We start from the raw sequence: 15,131 nt of genomic DNA on the forward strand, positions 1-15,131 counted from the left end.
TCAGGGCGGGCAACACCACACTTGCAGGATTGCAGACAAACATCCCAGCAGTTTTTATCCTCGCTGCATTCGCATTGCATATCCTCTGTAGGTCATCTTTATCTTTAAGACCATTGGGTCTGTGTGCAAGAGTGTGTGTGTGTGTGTCTGTCTGTGTGTGTGTGTGTCTGTCTGTGTGCGCGTGCGTGGGTGTGCCGTCAGCTAGCAGGAATGCATGGGTACCGCCAAAGCTAAGATGGCTGCCAAGCGCTAAGATGGCTGCCAGGATTCCACAGAGCGACAGCACGAGAGAGAAAGAGAAGCAGAGACAGAACGAGTGTGAGAGGAATTGAGGGAGAAAGACGTGAAGATGGAGGGAATGAGAATGAGGGAAGGGAGTTGCGAGGAAGAAAAAGAAAAAAGAAACTCTCCCCTCTTCTTTTCGGACCCAGAGGGATGAGGTGATTTGGTTTGTCTCTTTATGTTGCCTTGGTTTTGGCAACGCACAGACAGGGTGAATAGTGCAGCAGTTTGCTGGCACGTCGGCCACTAATGCCACCCAAGATTAGAACGCTGATTTGGTGCCTTAGAGGATGTTGAGATTGGGGGGCCTAGTACTGGCTGCAAGGGGGCCCACGTTCTGGCTACGGAGACTTGGCCCAGGACAGCCTTAAAGCTTCAGCGCTGTGGGGTAATTGGCCTGAATGGTGTATATGATACGACCATAAAACTCCTCAAGGCCGCATTACACATCTGAAGAAGAATGGCAGCCAGCGGGCCAAACTAAACTAGCTGAAGCAGGTGGCTCTCTGCCCGCCTGCCCCCTATAGACGCTTAGGTAAACACACACAGGAGATGCAATCCAAACAATGCAGGGGACCCACAGGTGTACCATTTACAAGTACCCCTCAACTTATGAGTCAGCACTGGAGAGGCTGAGTTTCTTGGGACCTTTAACACTTTACCCGACTTACATGGTCAAAGAAAAAAAACAACTAGTGTGCACCTTAAAGCCACTCAGAGAAAACAAAAAGACCTATAATAAAAAGAGAAACGTGGTTTTGTCAAGGTAAACCCAAACAGGAGAGGCAATCCACACAACGCATAGAACCCGTAAATGGTATCCCTCAACTTACGAGTCAGTAGTGGCGAGCTGAGATTTCTCAGGGCTTCTACCACTTTACCCAGCCTGCACTGCTTCAACTAAACTAATAACTACAAGCCCCTGAGAGAGAAGTATAGGGAGAGAAAAGTGTTCTCTAAAGTGAATTCTTTGACGCTTTCTCTAGTAAGGGATTTTCCCCTCCCGGAAGTGACGATATTAACCTTTTTTTTTTTTTTTTTTTGATTAGCCGATTCATGACTTTCAACGGATGTTCAACCTTTAATCTCGGGCCTGTGTCTGTTTCTGTTCAGTGGAATTGGAAAGAATGAAAGAAGTCGCCATTTCCCGTCAGTTCTCTCTGATGCTTACCTGCCCCCCTCACCTTTGGGTAGTGTCCAGACATCTGTCCACCTGACTAAACATCTCTCTCTCTCTCTCTATCTCTCTCTGTCTCTCTCTCTCTCTCTCTCTCTCTCTCTCTCTCTCTCTCTCTCTCTCTCCTTTGCCCCACAGAACAATCAGGACAATCAGACAACTCAAACCAGCAAGGAGACACAGACGTCAAGCCCCCACCAAATGGTGAGTTCACAAGCAACGAGCACATCCCGCTTGCACACATGCATGTGTTATGTTTGACATAACACATGCATGTGCCTGCAGTATGTGCAATCGCCACTATACAGAACAGCCTCTTAACACACATGCACCTACTGTAAACGCACGCCAGCAGACCCCTGCATACAGGCCTCTCTGTGTGCAAATGTGTCCCGGCAGAGTTGGGTCTAAGTTTATTATGGTAAGGAGAGCCGATGGTACTGTAGCGTGGGGGTTGTGCTGGGATTGTGGCGGGCCCGCTCATAAATCACACTGACGTTATTGGAAGATGGGAACCACATGGCCGCTGCCGAGCTGAGCGCTGACCTCATGCGTCGTCCCTGCTGTGGTTAACCCTGGACAGGGATGGAGCGAGAGAGAGAGAGAGAGAGAGAGAGAGAGAGTGAGTTGGAGAACTGGAGAAAAGTGAAGGGAAGAATGGGGGTTGAAAGTGATGAATTGATGGAGAGAGGGATGAAATGACGGAGGAAGGGTGTGGATTTAAAGTTCACTCAACCCTGCAGCTTAGGATGTCCTTTACACACAGACACACACACACACACACACACACACCACATAGACCTAGGTATTATGGATGTGGACATTATAGAGCATGGATGAACAAACTTTACTCAGGGAGGCTAACAAAACATTAGCGTACGTAAAGTCCTGTAGGAGCACAAACAGGCTGAAAGGACCCTACAGTACACTGCACCTCTGTTATTTTGAAAGTCAACATTGAGACTGAGGTGTGCTTTTGTACCGCTGCCCTTGTGAGATCGTAATTTGTGGATATTTCTGACAATTCTTTGTTTTGGGAAACTTTAGATGGCTAGCTCATTTTTTTCACTGACAAATGTAGGTCTTCAGAATAGGTTTAACCCTTTGTCTTGTCGTACCGTCGACCATGAACTTGTTGTCCTTCTGGGTCAAAATTGAATTTTGTTTTTTTTCAGGGTTTTTTCTATGCTTTTGACGCTTTTTAAAAGTTTTTGTCACTTTTTTCAACATTTCTTTTAATTCATGGTCAATAAACCTAATTTATATGACATTATACTTCATTTTTGAGTTAAAAAAGCAGAAATTATGAATTATTTCGACTAATAGTTAAGATCAGAGGATGTTGAGTGGCTCACAGACTGGTACATGTCAAAGTTTAGTCAGGATAGTGTTTTAAAACCATTTAAACTATTATTTTTGGGCAATTTGGTTAAATGAAACCCATATTTTTGATATAAAAAAACAAACATTGAAAATGGGTCAAATTTGACCTGAGGACAACACAAGGGTTAAGATTAGACTTGGAATCAAGTTAAGGATAGGCTAAGGTGAGTTTGAGGAGTCTGATAGTCGATGGCCAAAGATGTGAAATTAACACCCAAGTTGTGTAAAAAAAAAAAAAAAAAAAAAAAAAAAAAAATGTTCCTTTTTTATGGTTTATGATACAGTTTTAAAAATAATGAACATGTCTAATCCGACAGCCTGTTGTATCTTAAAGAAAACACACTGCATGACATTGGTAGTGTGTCAAGCTTTTCCATACATGTGTTTTTCAGCTCCCCGTGCATGTTGTGTGTGTGTGTTTGTGTGTGTGGATACTGACCTGTGTGTCTTATGATGACATATGTGTGTTATCTCTGTGCACATGTAATTTCCTGCAGGTTAGGTACATGCATCTACCCTGCAGTGCTCTTTCACACACTCCTCTTCCTCTCTCTCTTTTACCCAGGCCACTTGAGTTTCCAGGACTGCTTTGTGACTTCAGGGGTGTGGAACGTAGCCGAGCTGGTCCGCGTTTCGCAGAGTGAGTCACAGCTATAATTTCCCCTGTCAATCTCTGCGTCGACACACTCTTCCTGTCACTCCTTGTACACTTCATATAGTCACTTTCTTATAATATATACCGTAGTATGTAATCATAAGGCTGGTGTTTATTCTATAATGTTCTAATTGACCCTAATAACATAATAAGTATTGTCTGTGTCCAAAGCCTGATATATCTTATTCCTCTGTGCTGTGGAGTTCTATTGTTGTCCAAAACCATTTAAAAATCTATCAATGTGCCACACTGGTTGTCACAGTAGTTCATTTTGTCTCAATCCCACATCCTGCTGCTGGAAATATTCACTAGAACACCAAATGTGTTGTAATCCGCAGCTGAAAATAGTTCCCAACAAATGTACTGTTTATTCCTGTTTGAGAAACGTTTGCTAAAAACTGCAGTGGCCAGGACACTAATGACTAATGATTTTTTTTTTTTAAATAGAACATATATACATTTTTGACCAGTTTTTAATGATAGACATCTTGGGGCCTGGGGGTGAGTGCCACAGGCAGGCTGGGGAAGTCAGAACGTGTTGAGAAATGTCAGGCGATCCACTAGGGGTGTGCGATATGAACGCACACGTGCTACCAAAACAAAGAGAGAAAAGCTCAGATTATATTTGATATTAAATATTAGTTTGCTGCTACATTCATGTTTTCAATGTTGAATACAGAACATTTTAAAGCAGTGGTTCTCAAACCTTTTGCTTAATGTAGCCCCATTAAAAAATTAAAAAAATAAAAACAGCACAAAACATTTTGGGTAGGAAAAAAAAGCCTATGTAAAGAGGTACATTACAGCGCTGCACCATCCGTCGACCAAAATGGCGACGGGCAGAACGTCACTGCGATGGTGCCAGCTTGGCTAAAATGAATCAATAATAGAAAGAATACCAGCCTCATCCTTTTGAGAAAATAAATTCATACTTATGTAGAGCTTGTTCTTCCATTCATTTTACTAATCTGTGCAGTAAGTTTGTTATCATCACTGCCTACCTGCCCTTGTTTTCTGATGTTGAATGAATGTTGTTGTTTTGATGTGTGCAATATAGTTTCTTGTAAGCAGCACTGGGAGGAGCATTCGCAATGTTATTTTCATTGTAATATAATGACAATAAAGGCTCCTTATCTTATTATGCAGTTGCACATTTTCTGATATTCGTGTGTGTGTGTGTGTGTGTGTGTGTGTGTGTGTGTGTGTGTGTGTGTGTGTGTGTGTGTGTGTGTGTGTGTGTGTGTGTGTGTGTGTGTGTGTGTGTGTGCGTGTGTGTGTGCGCGTGTGCGTTCCTTAGCCCCGGTTGCTACAGCGACCGGCCCCAACTTCTCCCTGGCTGACCTGGACAGCCCCGGCTACTATAACATCAACCAGGTGACCCTGGGACGGCGCTCCATCACCTCCACCCCCTCCACCAGGTACGTACATGCACACAGTGGTGGAATGTTACGAAGTACAAATTTGAGGTACTTTACTTGAGTCTTTTCTTATCATGCCACTTTCTACTTCTACTACATTTCAGAGAGAAATATTGTACTTGTTACTCCACTACATTCATCTGGCAGCTTTAGTTAGTAGATACTTTCCAAATGAAGATGTTTGCAAACAAAACACATGTAGTTTATAAAATATGATACCCACCAATATACAGGCCTACAAGTATATCTGAAATGATTAGCCGATTAAAGAGTTCTTCCACCACTGCATGCTCACATACAAACGTACATCCAAAACAAATAAAATGTACTTTCTTTTTTCTGTACTAATATTCTCCATTTAATCCTATGACCTCTTAACGCTGCTGAGTTCTTTATACTCAGCTTGCTCTGCTTTTTGATTGTGGTCGTTCTCTCCCCTTATTTCCTCCTCCACTGCTAATCCTTCTCATTCCCTCTCCTTTTCCCCACCGATCCGTCCGTCACTCTGTCTGTCTTCTGTGTCCTTTGTCTCCGTTATTTCCCCGGCTCCCCTCTGTTGTCGTCCCTCTCTCGCTCGTCTTACGCTGCAGGACTGAAATGGAGCTTTATGCAAGTCTCCCACGGAGGTAGTTACACTCATTACAGAATATCTCCCTTGATACTAATGTAACACAGACCCCTGCATCACACTCGCACAAAAGCCACACACACGCACGCTGTCACACAGATATGCCCATGAGCGCACACATATTTAAAACCTCTTGGATCAGCAGGGAAACGCTGTACGTTCACAACCTTCCTTAATTTTTCTTTATTGGTCACAGATGTATGAGTCTATAAGAATCTGCAAACGCACACACAAATGAGTTCCCAACATCATCATGCACATTTTCTGAGCTCCAGCTTCTAGTGTGAGGCCGCTTCGGGCCAGTATGGATTCAGCATGTTGCATAAATTCTGGCTTTATGTTTGTCTCGCTGTCTCCAGTTGTGTTGCTCTGTCCCCTTTGGCTAAAGCATAATATGAAAACAAAACATTGAAGGGACATCTAACTCGTGAATTCATGCAGACACATGCCCGACTACAGGGAAAATAGGCACCCATTTATTGTCCTCAAATGTCCCACAAATGATATGCGTGCAATCATTAGAGCCCCATTAGTAGTGCCTGTTGGTTTCAGTTAGAAACCAGGCTGACATGCAAGTTTTAAGAAAAATGGAAATAAACAATGCGATTAATCTCAACATAAAAGTCCTTCCTGTCCACCGTCTGCAAGAATGAAACGAACCCCCGCCCTCTCTTCTTTTTCTCCCAGCTCCAACAAGCGCAAGTCCATTGACGACAGTGAGATGGAGAGCCCGGTGGACGATGTCTTCTACTCGGGCCGTTCCCCGGCGGCGGGCAGCAGCTCCCAGTCCAGCGGTTGGCCTAACGATGTGGATGCAGGTAGTCCCGCCACAACCTCGCCATCACATTCTGCACGCATTCCACACACCTTTCCTGGAGCCGGGCTCAGGTCCACATCAACTCGCAATCAAAACATTTTTGCAGAACAGGCTTACTCTACCTTTACACTGAGTTTTGAATCTCCTAAAGACGTATAGATTTCTCTCTGACATTAAAGGAATAGTTTGAAATTTCAACATGACATTTTACTTCGCGTAAACATACACGCCCACTTTCTTAAGCCAAGTGGCGTGTTATTTGTACACATTTTGAGCTATCCGCGCGTATGTCTACGTTGTATACAGCCGACGTAAACATACACGCCACTTGCCGTGTTATCGCGTGAGCGTACACGCCACTTTCTAAAGCCAACTGGCGTGTTATCTGTACGCATTTGGAGGGCCGTATGCAGCGGGCGGGTTGGGTTTAGGAAAAGAAGAAGCGGTTGGCTTTAGGAAAAGAAGAAGCGGTTGGGTTTAGGAAAAGAAGAAAGCAACGGTTGACTTTAGGAAACATGACACGAGGGACACGAAAGTCCTGAGTTTGACCCATCCACCACCCTCGACCAACCTCCCTACGCGGATTTTCGCCCTTTCATACTATTCGCTACGGCGTAAATTCACACGCAATCACAAGGTAATGTAAGTCAATGGCGCCGTTGATAAACACGCTAAAAAGCGAGTATGCGTCTTAATAACACGCCAAAAATGGCATACAAATTGACGTGTCATACATACGCCACTTCATGAGATCAGTCTGGGAATTTTGGGAAATATCCTTATTCGCGTTCTTGTCGGGTGTTTGATGAGAAGATTGAAACCATTCTCATGTCTGTGCAGTGAATATGAAGCTACAGCCAGCAGCCGGTTAGCTTAGCTTAGCATAAAGACAGGAAATGGGGGCAAACGGCTAGCCTGGCTCTGTCAAAAAGTAACAAAATCTGCACCTGTAAAGCTCAATAATTAACATTTTATATCTTGTTTGTTTAATCCGTACAAAGGGGTAAAGCGGTATGTTGGGGTTTCGGCCGCCAGGTGCAGTAACTTCCTGGAGTCTTTGTCTTTTGTACCGATTGAACAAACAAGATATAACATGTCAATTATTATATATACATTTTGTTACTTTTGCACAGAGTCAAGCTAGCATGTTTCCCCCTGTTTCCAGCCTTGATGCCTGATGTTAGCTCCATATTTACTGTACAGACATGAGAGTGGTACCAATCTTCTCATCTAACTCTGCAATAAAGCAAATAGGTGTATTTTCCAAAATCTTGAACTATTCCTGTTAAAGTTCAGAAAAAACATCCTTAGCTATTAATTATTATCATCGCTTGTAGTAACAAGCTCATTAAGAAAATCTGTTTTCAGGGTTTTAAATACAACTATTTTCACTCTAACTGATGTGGACCAGAAGCCACAGCTTCTCCTTCTACCTCCTCCACGTCCCTTTGCCTCTGTACTCTGTGCTGACTGTGCTTCTCTCCACCACTTGACCCCCTCATCATCCCACACTCTCTTTCTCACTCCCCCCTCCTCCATTCACAACTTCTACTCACAACATTGTACCCCCACCCCCAGCGAGCAGAGTTTGTAGGTAGAAGGACCGTCATTAAGCCACGGCTAGGTTATAGCATCCTTTCTCACATGCAGCAGGAACTTAAAGGGCCAGTTTACCCAAAACTATATTTTCATCCTAGTGAACATGAAGATAGGTTTGGTTTTTATTTGCAGAGAAGAAACCACTTAAACTTCTACCACCACCCCAGTACAATTGAAGTGAATGACATATCATTTGTAGTAAAACATGATATTTGAAAAACTCTATCGAGAAACAATGTCCCACTTGTTTCTAGACAGAGTCTCAATGTCCCAGTTTCTGATAGTAATTTTCAGTGGGGACTATTTTCAAACTAAAAAACAAAACAAAAAATAAACTGTAAAGTCTGTGCTAGTGAGGTCTGCGGGTTATCCCGAGTGGCCTGGACATTGCTTCTCAAATGACAGGTTGCTGTCTATTTTTTTCCTATATAAGGTTTTTACACAAGCACCACAACTCTGTTGTGATGGGGTGGAGGCATTTGTCTCATGGACGGATATTTCAGAAAATCTCTGTAAATAAATGAAACTGCAAAATATGTTTAGTTTTGTTTTGGCTGAACTGGCCCTTTAATCAGACCCAAAACTGAGTGCACTTATCTTTTTTTCATCCTAGTGTTTGTTGTCTGAGTTGTCAATGAGAAGAATGGCAGAGATGGGTGTATATTGCTCAGTTAGTTCTTATGGTGTCTGCGCTAACATTCATTGAGATTAACTCCCTGTGTGTGTGTGTGTGTGTGTGTGTGCGTGTGTGTGTGATGTCTGAGACTGTCAAAGCCACATACTGTAGATATAACACAGATAACTCTCACAAGCTAAATAGACTTTTGTTTGAACAATTGTCTATCCCTTTGTGGTTTTAATTTAGTTCATTAGACTTAAGCTATATGATGGTATTTAAAAAAAAAAAAACTACAACAGTTTACTATAGTGAGATCTTTTGATGTTCATCACGTATCATATGTAACAGACATTTTCTTGCCAGGAGTTAGTGGGAAGGTTAATATCACTCTGTATGGTAACTATAAAAGCTACAGCAGCTCTTAGCTTAGGTTAGCAAAGACTGGAAACAGTGGGATACAACTAACCTACGTGTTGTTTTTACGCTCCAGTTTTTGTACAGATAAAACAAAGAGGATGTAACATGCTAGCCATGCTTGCTGTTTTCCCATTTCCAGTCTTTGTGCTAAGTTAAGCCGAGTTGTTGTTTTTACACTGTGGTTTTTGTACGGATAAAACAGGATGCAACATGTTTAATAGTTAGCTTTAGAGGTACTGATAGGCAGAGTTTGTTACCTTCAGACAAAGCCAGGCTAGCTGTTTCCACGGTTTTCAGTCTTTGCGCTAAGCTAACGTTAAGCTAACCAACTGTAGCTTCATATTTACCATGTGTTCAATCTTTGCGCTAAGCTAACGTAATGTTTTATCTACTTCTCGGCAAGAAAGCGAGTAACTTATCTCCCAAAAATGTCAAATAGTTCCTTTCGCATTATTCCCCAGACACACTGAGTATAGTGAGTATTCCGGACTATTTCAGCAGAGCAGCACCTGTGTAACCACCCATTTACTTCTTAAATCACTCACCACTCACTCACCCTTTGGCTTACAGCATTGTTAACCATCATGATGGCTACCATGTCAAATGTATTTATAATAGACTTCATGTATATCTAGGGTGACCAGATTTCCTGGAGCTAAAACCGGGACACTTTGCGCGTGACCGTAGTGTTTGTGCACGCACACGCTTTTTAACGTAAACATGTGCCAGCCCTGTTCAGACACAGACAGTAACTTCATTATTTTGATCCTAGGCTCCTCGTCTAATAATAAGTGTTTTTTCCTGTGAAATTACCAAAATTGCAGTAACAGCCTTTTTCAGTTTAGTGTAAGATTTATGTTGAGATTTTTTTAAGTGTTATTTATTCCAATAACAGCAAAGTAATTAAAATGATTTATTGAAAATTTTTAGCATTAAACACTTAATTTCCTGCATTCTGGTGATTTTTTATGCACCTATTTCTGCCTTTTTCTGAATCAATGTATGCTGCAAATATCTTTATTTAAAGAGAAACAGATTACAATCCAAATATAAAAACATAATGGAATATATTGCAGTAAGGCTGTCAGGCATTCTGTATTGCTTTCAACTATTTATTCTCCTTTGGATGGACTTTTCTAATTATATCTGAGTCAGCACACATGTAGCCTATAGGCATCATTTACTCTTACCTCCTGTTTTGCGTCTTTTGTTGGTTAAGTAACCTCCTTAATGTGCATATGACAATGATTCACCTCAATGATACATTCATTCATTTTAATTTATTAATAAACCCCTGGACTGTAATATTTCAGATGTTTGAGCAAGATTTACTGCTCTTGTCCAAAACTTTGTGCACATTCAAAGTATATAAACACAGTAGTGTTCTCTGTGATTTGGAGGAGTCGTGATATTTTGAGAAAAATAAAGTGATAATAGGCTATTACAAGAATAAAATCACAAGCTATATTTCAGAAAATAATCTATACCTGCGCCATAGTCTGCTGTGCATTACGTGATTGCTCTGCTGATACGGTAGATCTCAGACCTTCTGACAGACACAGAGCCCCGTTTGGGTCTCTGGTCTCTGAATGAAACAAATTGTTTAGCCATGGAAGTGGCTGTACGCTGCTCTACGTCGGAGGTGGAAACCCGAAACTAAAGAATACACAGAGCACAAACGCAACACATCTGCCGCAGCATGATCACAGCTGAGCGCGTCCATGAACCTGAAGCTGCCCTGGATTTTACAGAGAGAGTGGACACTAAGAGACCCACAGGTCTGCTTCAGAGCTCCGTGTGTTTGAGTCTGAACCGTAGACTGGAAACGTCACGTCACGGGAACTTCAAACTAAATCATTAGTGTGGGACATTTTAGCTTCCCGACAGGCTTTTGTCGGGACTCGGGACAAGCAATTAAAAATCGGGACTGTCCCGGTCAAACCGGGACGTCTGGTCACCCTATGTATATCTCTTGGATTTAGTATTTGATTCTGTTAAATCGCTATGTTTTCATGTATTCTCCAATTTGTAACGTCACTCCCACTCACATGCTGCCATTTTAATACCCCAGGCAGTAATGATGTAACTATTTTATGGACACTTGCTGCACTCTGTAACATGAAAAAATCCCCTGTTGCCCATTATTTAACCACCCTTCTCTCTCTCTCTCTCTCTCTCTCTCTCTCTCGCTCTCTCTTTCTCTCTCTCTCTCTCATTCTTTCCATCTCTGTCTCTTTCTTTTTCTCTCCTTCCATTGTTAACTCTTCCCTTCTCCCCTGTTTGGCCTTTCAGTGCAACACCATTTGGCCAGTGTGCAGGAGAGGAAGATTAAGCATGAGAGCGATGGAGTGCAGTTTCCTTACCATGGTTAGAACCAACATTAAACATTATACTGTGTACATTTATACATGCTCTACTCCAGCTCACACCGCCATTCAATTGTATACATCTCTTTTTGTCTGTTATTTTCCAAGTCTGTTTGCACTTCCTGTGAGCTGGTCTGCATCTTCCATTTGTCCTTTCTCTCTCCTTCTCTTCTCTTGTGTCTTGTTCTCTGGGTATGGTGCCGCTGGGTGGGATTGTTTCTGCCAGATGTCTGCTGTTTACCATTGCGGGTTTTACCAAAGCCTTTTGGTAGCCCAGTAGCTCCATAACATCCACTGCCTGTCTGCCTCAAAGATGTTGTTGTAAATCTGTGAAAAAAAAAATCTGATATCTAGGAGGATGAAGACATCCCTGGTGCATTAAACAAAACAAAAAACACATCTCTGAATCACTTTTATCATGACATACACTGACAAATAATCCACTGTATTTTCCAATCTGTAATTATGGGCATTATCATATCCAAAAACCACATTGTTGTGACACACCACGTGCATACAAACAGTTTTCAAAGGCGGTGTGAATTTGTCAGAAACACGCAGCTAAGTGCTATGGGTGTGTTGTAATTTAGTTGTCGAGCCCTGAGAGAGAAAGCGATAAAAGAAAGAGGAGGAGGGCGGTGTGTGTGTGTGTGTGTCTGTGTGAATGAGGGTTTGTTAGCCGCTTCATGCAGCCCGTTGTTTAGACAGAGCTCTTGAGTGGTGTCCCACCTGCCGTAGTCCTGACTCAACCGTCTCTGAAAGACGCCACAGGAAAACCAACATACGACCCAAACAAACACGGCTAAAGGCACTCGGGTCTGTCATCAATGCACACGGCACCTTCTGCCTCTGAGAGATGCTTACTCACTAACACGCACATTTACAAATGGGATGCAGACACACACACACACACACACACACACACACACACACAAACTGAATTTTAGCTCTTTCTCTGATTTACATTCACACACAAATAAACACACACACACACACTCCCCAATCTGGAGAGAAGCAGCGTTCCGGTCCAGATGGCGCCTCCATGTGTCTACAGCGAAGGGAGCTACTGGGTTACAGCAGACATCTGTTCTGGTGATGGTGGTGGTGGTGTTGGGAGTGAGAGATGAAGAGAGGAGGGGCGGAGGACAGGAGGAGGGAGGAAGAGGAGGGAAGGGCAGGGCCTCCGCCTCTGCCTACTCTGGAGGTGATCCTCTACCTGAATGAAAAGCTCCAAGGCATAGCAGGTGATCATGTAATTCATCATTAAGTCTGCTGTCTCCCGCTCCGCTCTGCTCCGTTCTCTCCTTCTGCCTGCTTGCTCCTGCTGCTCAGGGGTGGGAAACCCCACTATCAACTCCTCAGTATAAAGGGGTGGTCTGATGTTGACAGAGAATTCCAGCTTAATATTTGGTGTTATGGGCTTAAAACTGTGATGTGTGTGGTTGTGGTGTTGCTAAGGTGTCCTTGCTCTGCTTGAACCACATTACCCCAGTGTTTATGGGTGCTAATGATGTGTGAGGTAGTCGGCGTATTGCTTTTGCTTACCTGAATGACGAGTGTGTGTGAGCCATTTTTTCTCTCTCTCTTTGGTGTGGGTGTGGGTGTGTTGGTGCACATGCTAGTGGACCAGTTCTGTGACAGTTAGGGGGGCTTGTGGGGTCGCCAGCTTGTTAGCGCAGCAAGACTAGAGGGTCATGGGAGCAATTGGCTGCCAGTCTGCTTGTGCAGTGTGCCAGGAGCAGGATATAGAAATAATGTAGAACAAACAAGTGTGTGTGTGTGTGTGTGTGTGTGTGTGTGTGTGTGTGTGTGTGTGTGTGTGTGTGTGTGTGTGTGTGTGTGTGTGTGTGTGTGTGTGTGTGTGTGTGTGTGTGTGTGTGTGTGTGTGTGTGTGTGTGTGTGTGTGTGTGTGTGTGTGTGTGTGTGTGTGTGTGTGTGTGTGCGCGCGCGCGCTCATACACCGATTAAGGGAGAGATCAGAGTAACTTCTGTTAGCTTTATCAGACAGAGCTTTCATTGGGCGTCTGGGCCTCATTTGCTGCTCCTCGCTGAGAAGCCACATAGTACCAGATATTTCAGCGAGATACAGACTAATTAGGGAAAATCACAGAGACTAAAAACAATATGTATAATTTAAGTCTGTTTATGCATAATAAGCTGGTTATAATTGAACTTGTGCCGGGGTGGCACGCAGTCATCCCTATACATACCACAGAGGAACTGGAGCCAAACAGAGGCTTCATCGCAGCAATGCTTTGAATCCACAACATGTTGGGCTTCAGTTTGTCTGCTTTTTACAGTGTGAGCAAGCAATCCAAATGCAAGCTGAAATGATTTTACCCTGACTCTCAGCACCTCATGTAAAATTGTACAGCGGCCATAAATATTTAAACAGCAACTGGAAGTTCATTAGATCGCTAACTTGCTGACTGTTACGGTGTGCTTTTCTTGACTATTTCTATGTAATGCTGCTTTATACTCCTACTCCACTACGCTTCATATATCTATATCTGACTTATTTACTTTACAGAAGTCAAAAATGATACGGATTTATAAGAGCCACAACATCAAAATGCTACTCACATGTTAATGCATCAACAATTATAACGCAATAATATGACATGCATAATGTAATACTGGGAAAGTGGCCATTTTTTTAACCTTCCCTGAATAAAGGTTAAATAAAAAAAATCCTGTGTGGGATTGTCACTACCAGGGAGCCTGTTCATGTACAAGTAGTCATGTGATCCATTATTATTCTAAAAATATTGATCACAGCCGCTTTAAGGATCTGAGTATGTCTTTCACTAGTAGCTCGTCAAAGGTTTGCATTGCAGCAGGTGTGCTCTCTGTGCCCTTAATTAGATTGGTTGTAATAAATTACCATGCAACATTCCAAACACAACATCGGAAGTAAAATACCAGTGCCAGATGGATGATAAGCCTACGCTTCTAATGTTCTGATGACTGTAGCAAATGGTTTATACTTTTATCTTCTGTAAAGTTTTTAGGCACCGTTTATTGTTTTGGAGTGTTCTTCTACTCCATGTTTTGCTCTTTTGACTCTGCCTTATATTTTGTTATCTTCCTCATTAAATACACATGGGATTAGAGCCAAACGTATAATGTTTGCAACAAGACAAGTATTATAAAATTGGTTGAAAAGCATCTTGTGCCCTTCTGTCTTCACACTGGCTTTTTTTGTTTTTCCTCATGAATCTCACCCTGCTTATTGTATCCGCTTCTCCCACATGATGGCGCATAGCTTGAACATAAGTGCCGGCGCCCACTTTCTTTCTTTTATACATATCGGTGCCCACACAAGCACAGCTGCGCCCATGCTGCCTATGAGCATTGTGGGTAAATAGTGATAAAAGATTTCCCAGTGTAGCATTAAAGAAAAAGCTTTTCAGAAATCTGCTCTGTTAGAGTTTATATGCCTAGCTCATAAAATCTATTTCCACGTCTCTTTGGGCCATGTTGAAATTACCCACGTCTTTATTTGAGTGCGTTTGTTTTATATGTGTGAATATTGTGTCGTTTAGTCGTTTATGGGGCTTTTGCTCGCCTAGGTTGTTTATCACTGTATTCTTTCAACCTAATCTGATCTGGAGCAAACAAAACATGAGTCCAGTAGAGAAAGTAATGAGGTCTGTGTGTCCACACTGATGCACTTTTCTATACTTTTACTTCCTCATTATTCGCTGTTTTATGGCTTTATTTTTTTTTTTCTCCCCCAGAGTTTTATTTCAGCGTATATTCAGCATTGC

General features: G+C 42.6%; 1 protein-coding gene across 10 annotated transcripts in view; it reads left to right on the forward strand.

Moving 5' to 3' along the window:
- nfixb (nuclear factor I/Xb) overlaps window positions 1-15,131 on the forward strand; it is a 164,387-nt gene that overhangs the window by 133,932 nt on the left and 15,324 nt on the right. For 7 of the 10 annotated variants that reach the window (XM_028600545.1, XM_028600536.1, XM_028600538.1 and 4 more), the window contains 5 exons: window positions 1,598-1,663; window positions 3,408-3,482; window positions 4,795-4,915; window positions 6,231-6,361; window positions 11,288-11,362. In XM_028600545.1, the coding sequence (XP_028456346.1) occupies window positions 1,598-1,663; window positions 3,408-3,482; window positions 4,795-4,915; window positions 6,231-6,361; window positions 11,288-11,362 (468 nt within the window). The remainder of the gene's footprint in view (window positions 1-1,597; window positions 1,664-3,407; window positions 3,483-4,794; window positions 4,916-6,230; window positions 6,362-11,287; window positions 11,363-15,131) is intronic. The other 3 variants (XM_028600540.1, XM_028600543.1, XM_028600544.1) reach the window with 1 other exon arrangement.

This window comes from Perca flavescens, chromosome 15, assembly GCF_004354835.1.
Source record: "Perca flavescens isolate YP-PL-M2 chromosome 15, PFLA_1.0, whole genome shotgun sequence".
NCBI lineage: Eukaryota > Metazoa > Chordata > Actinopteri > Perciformes > Percidae > Perca > Perca flavescens.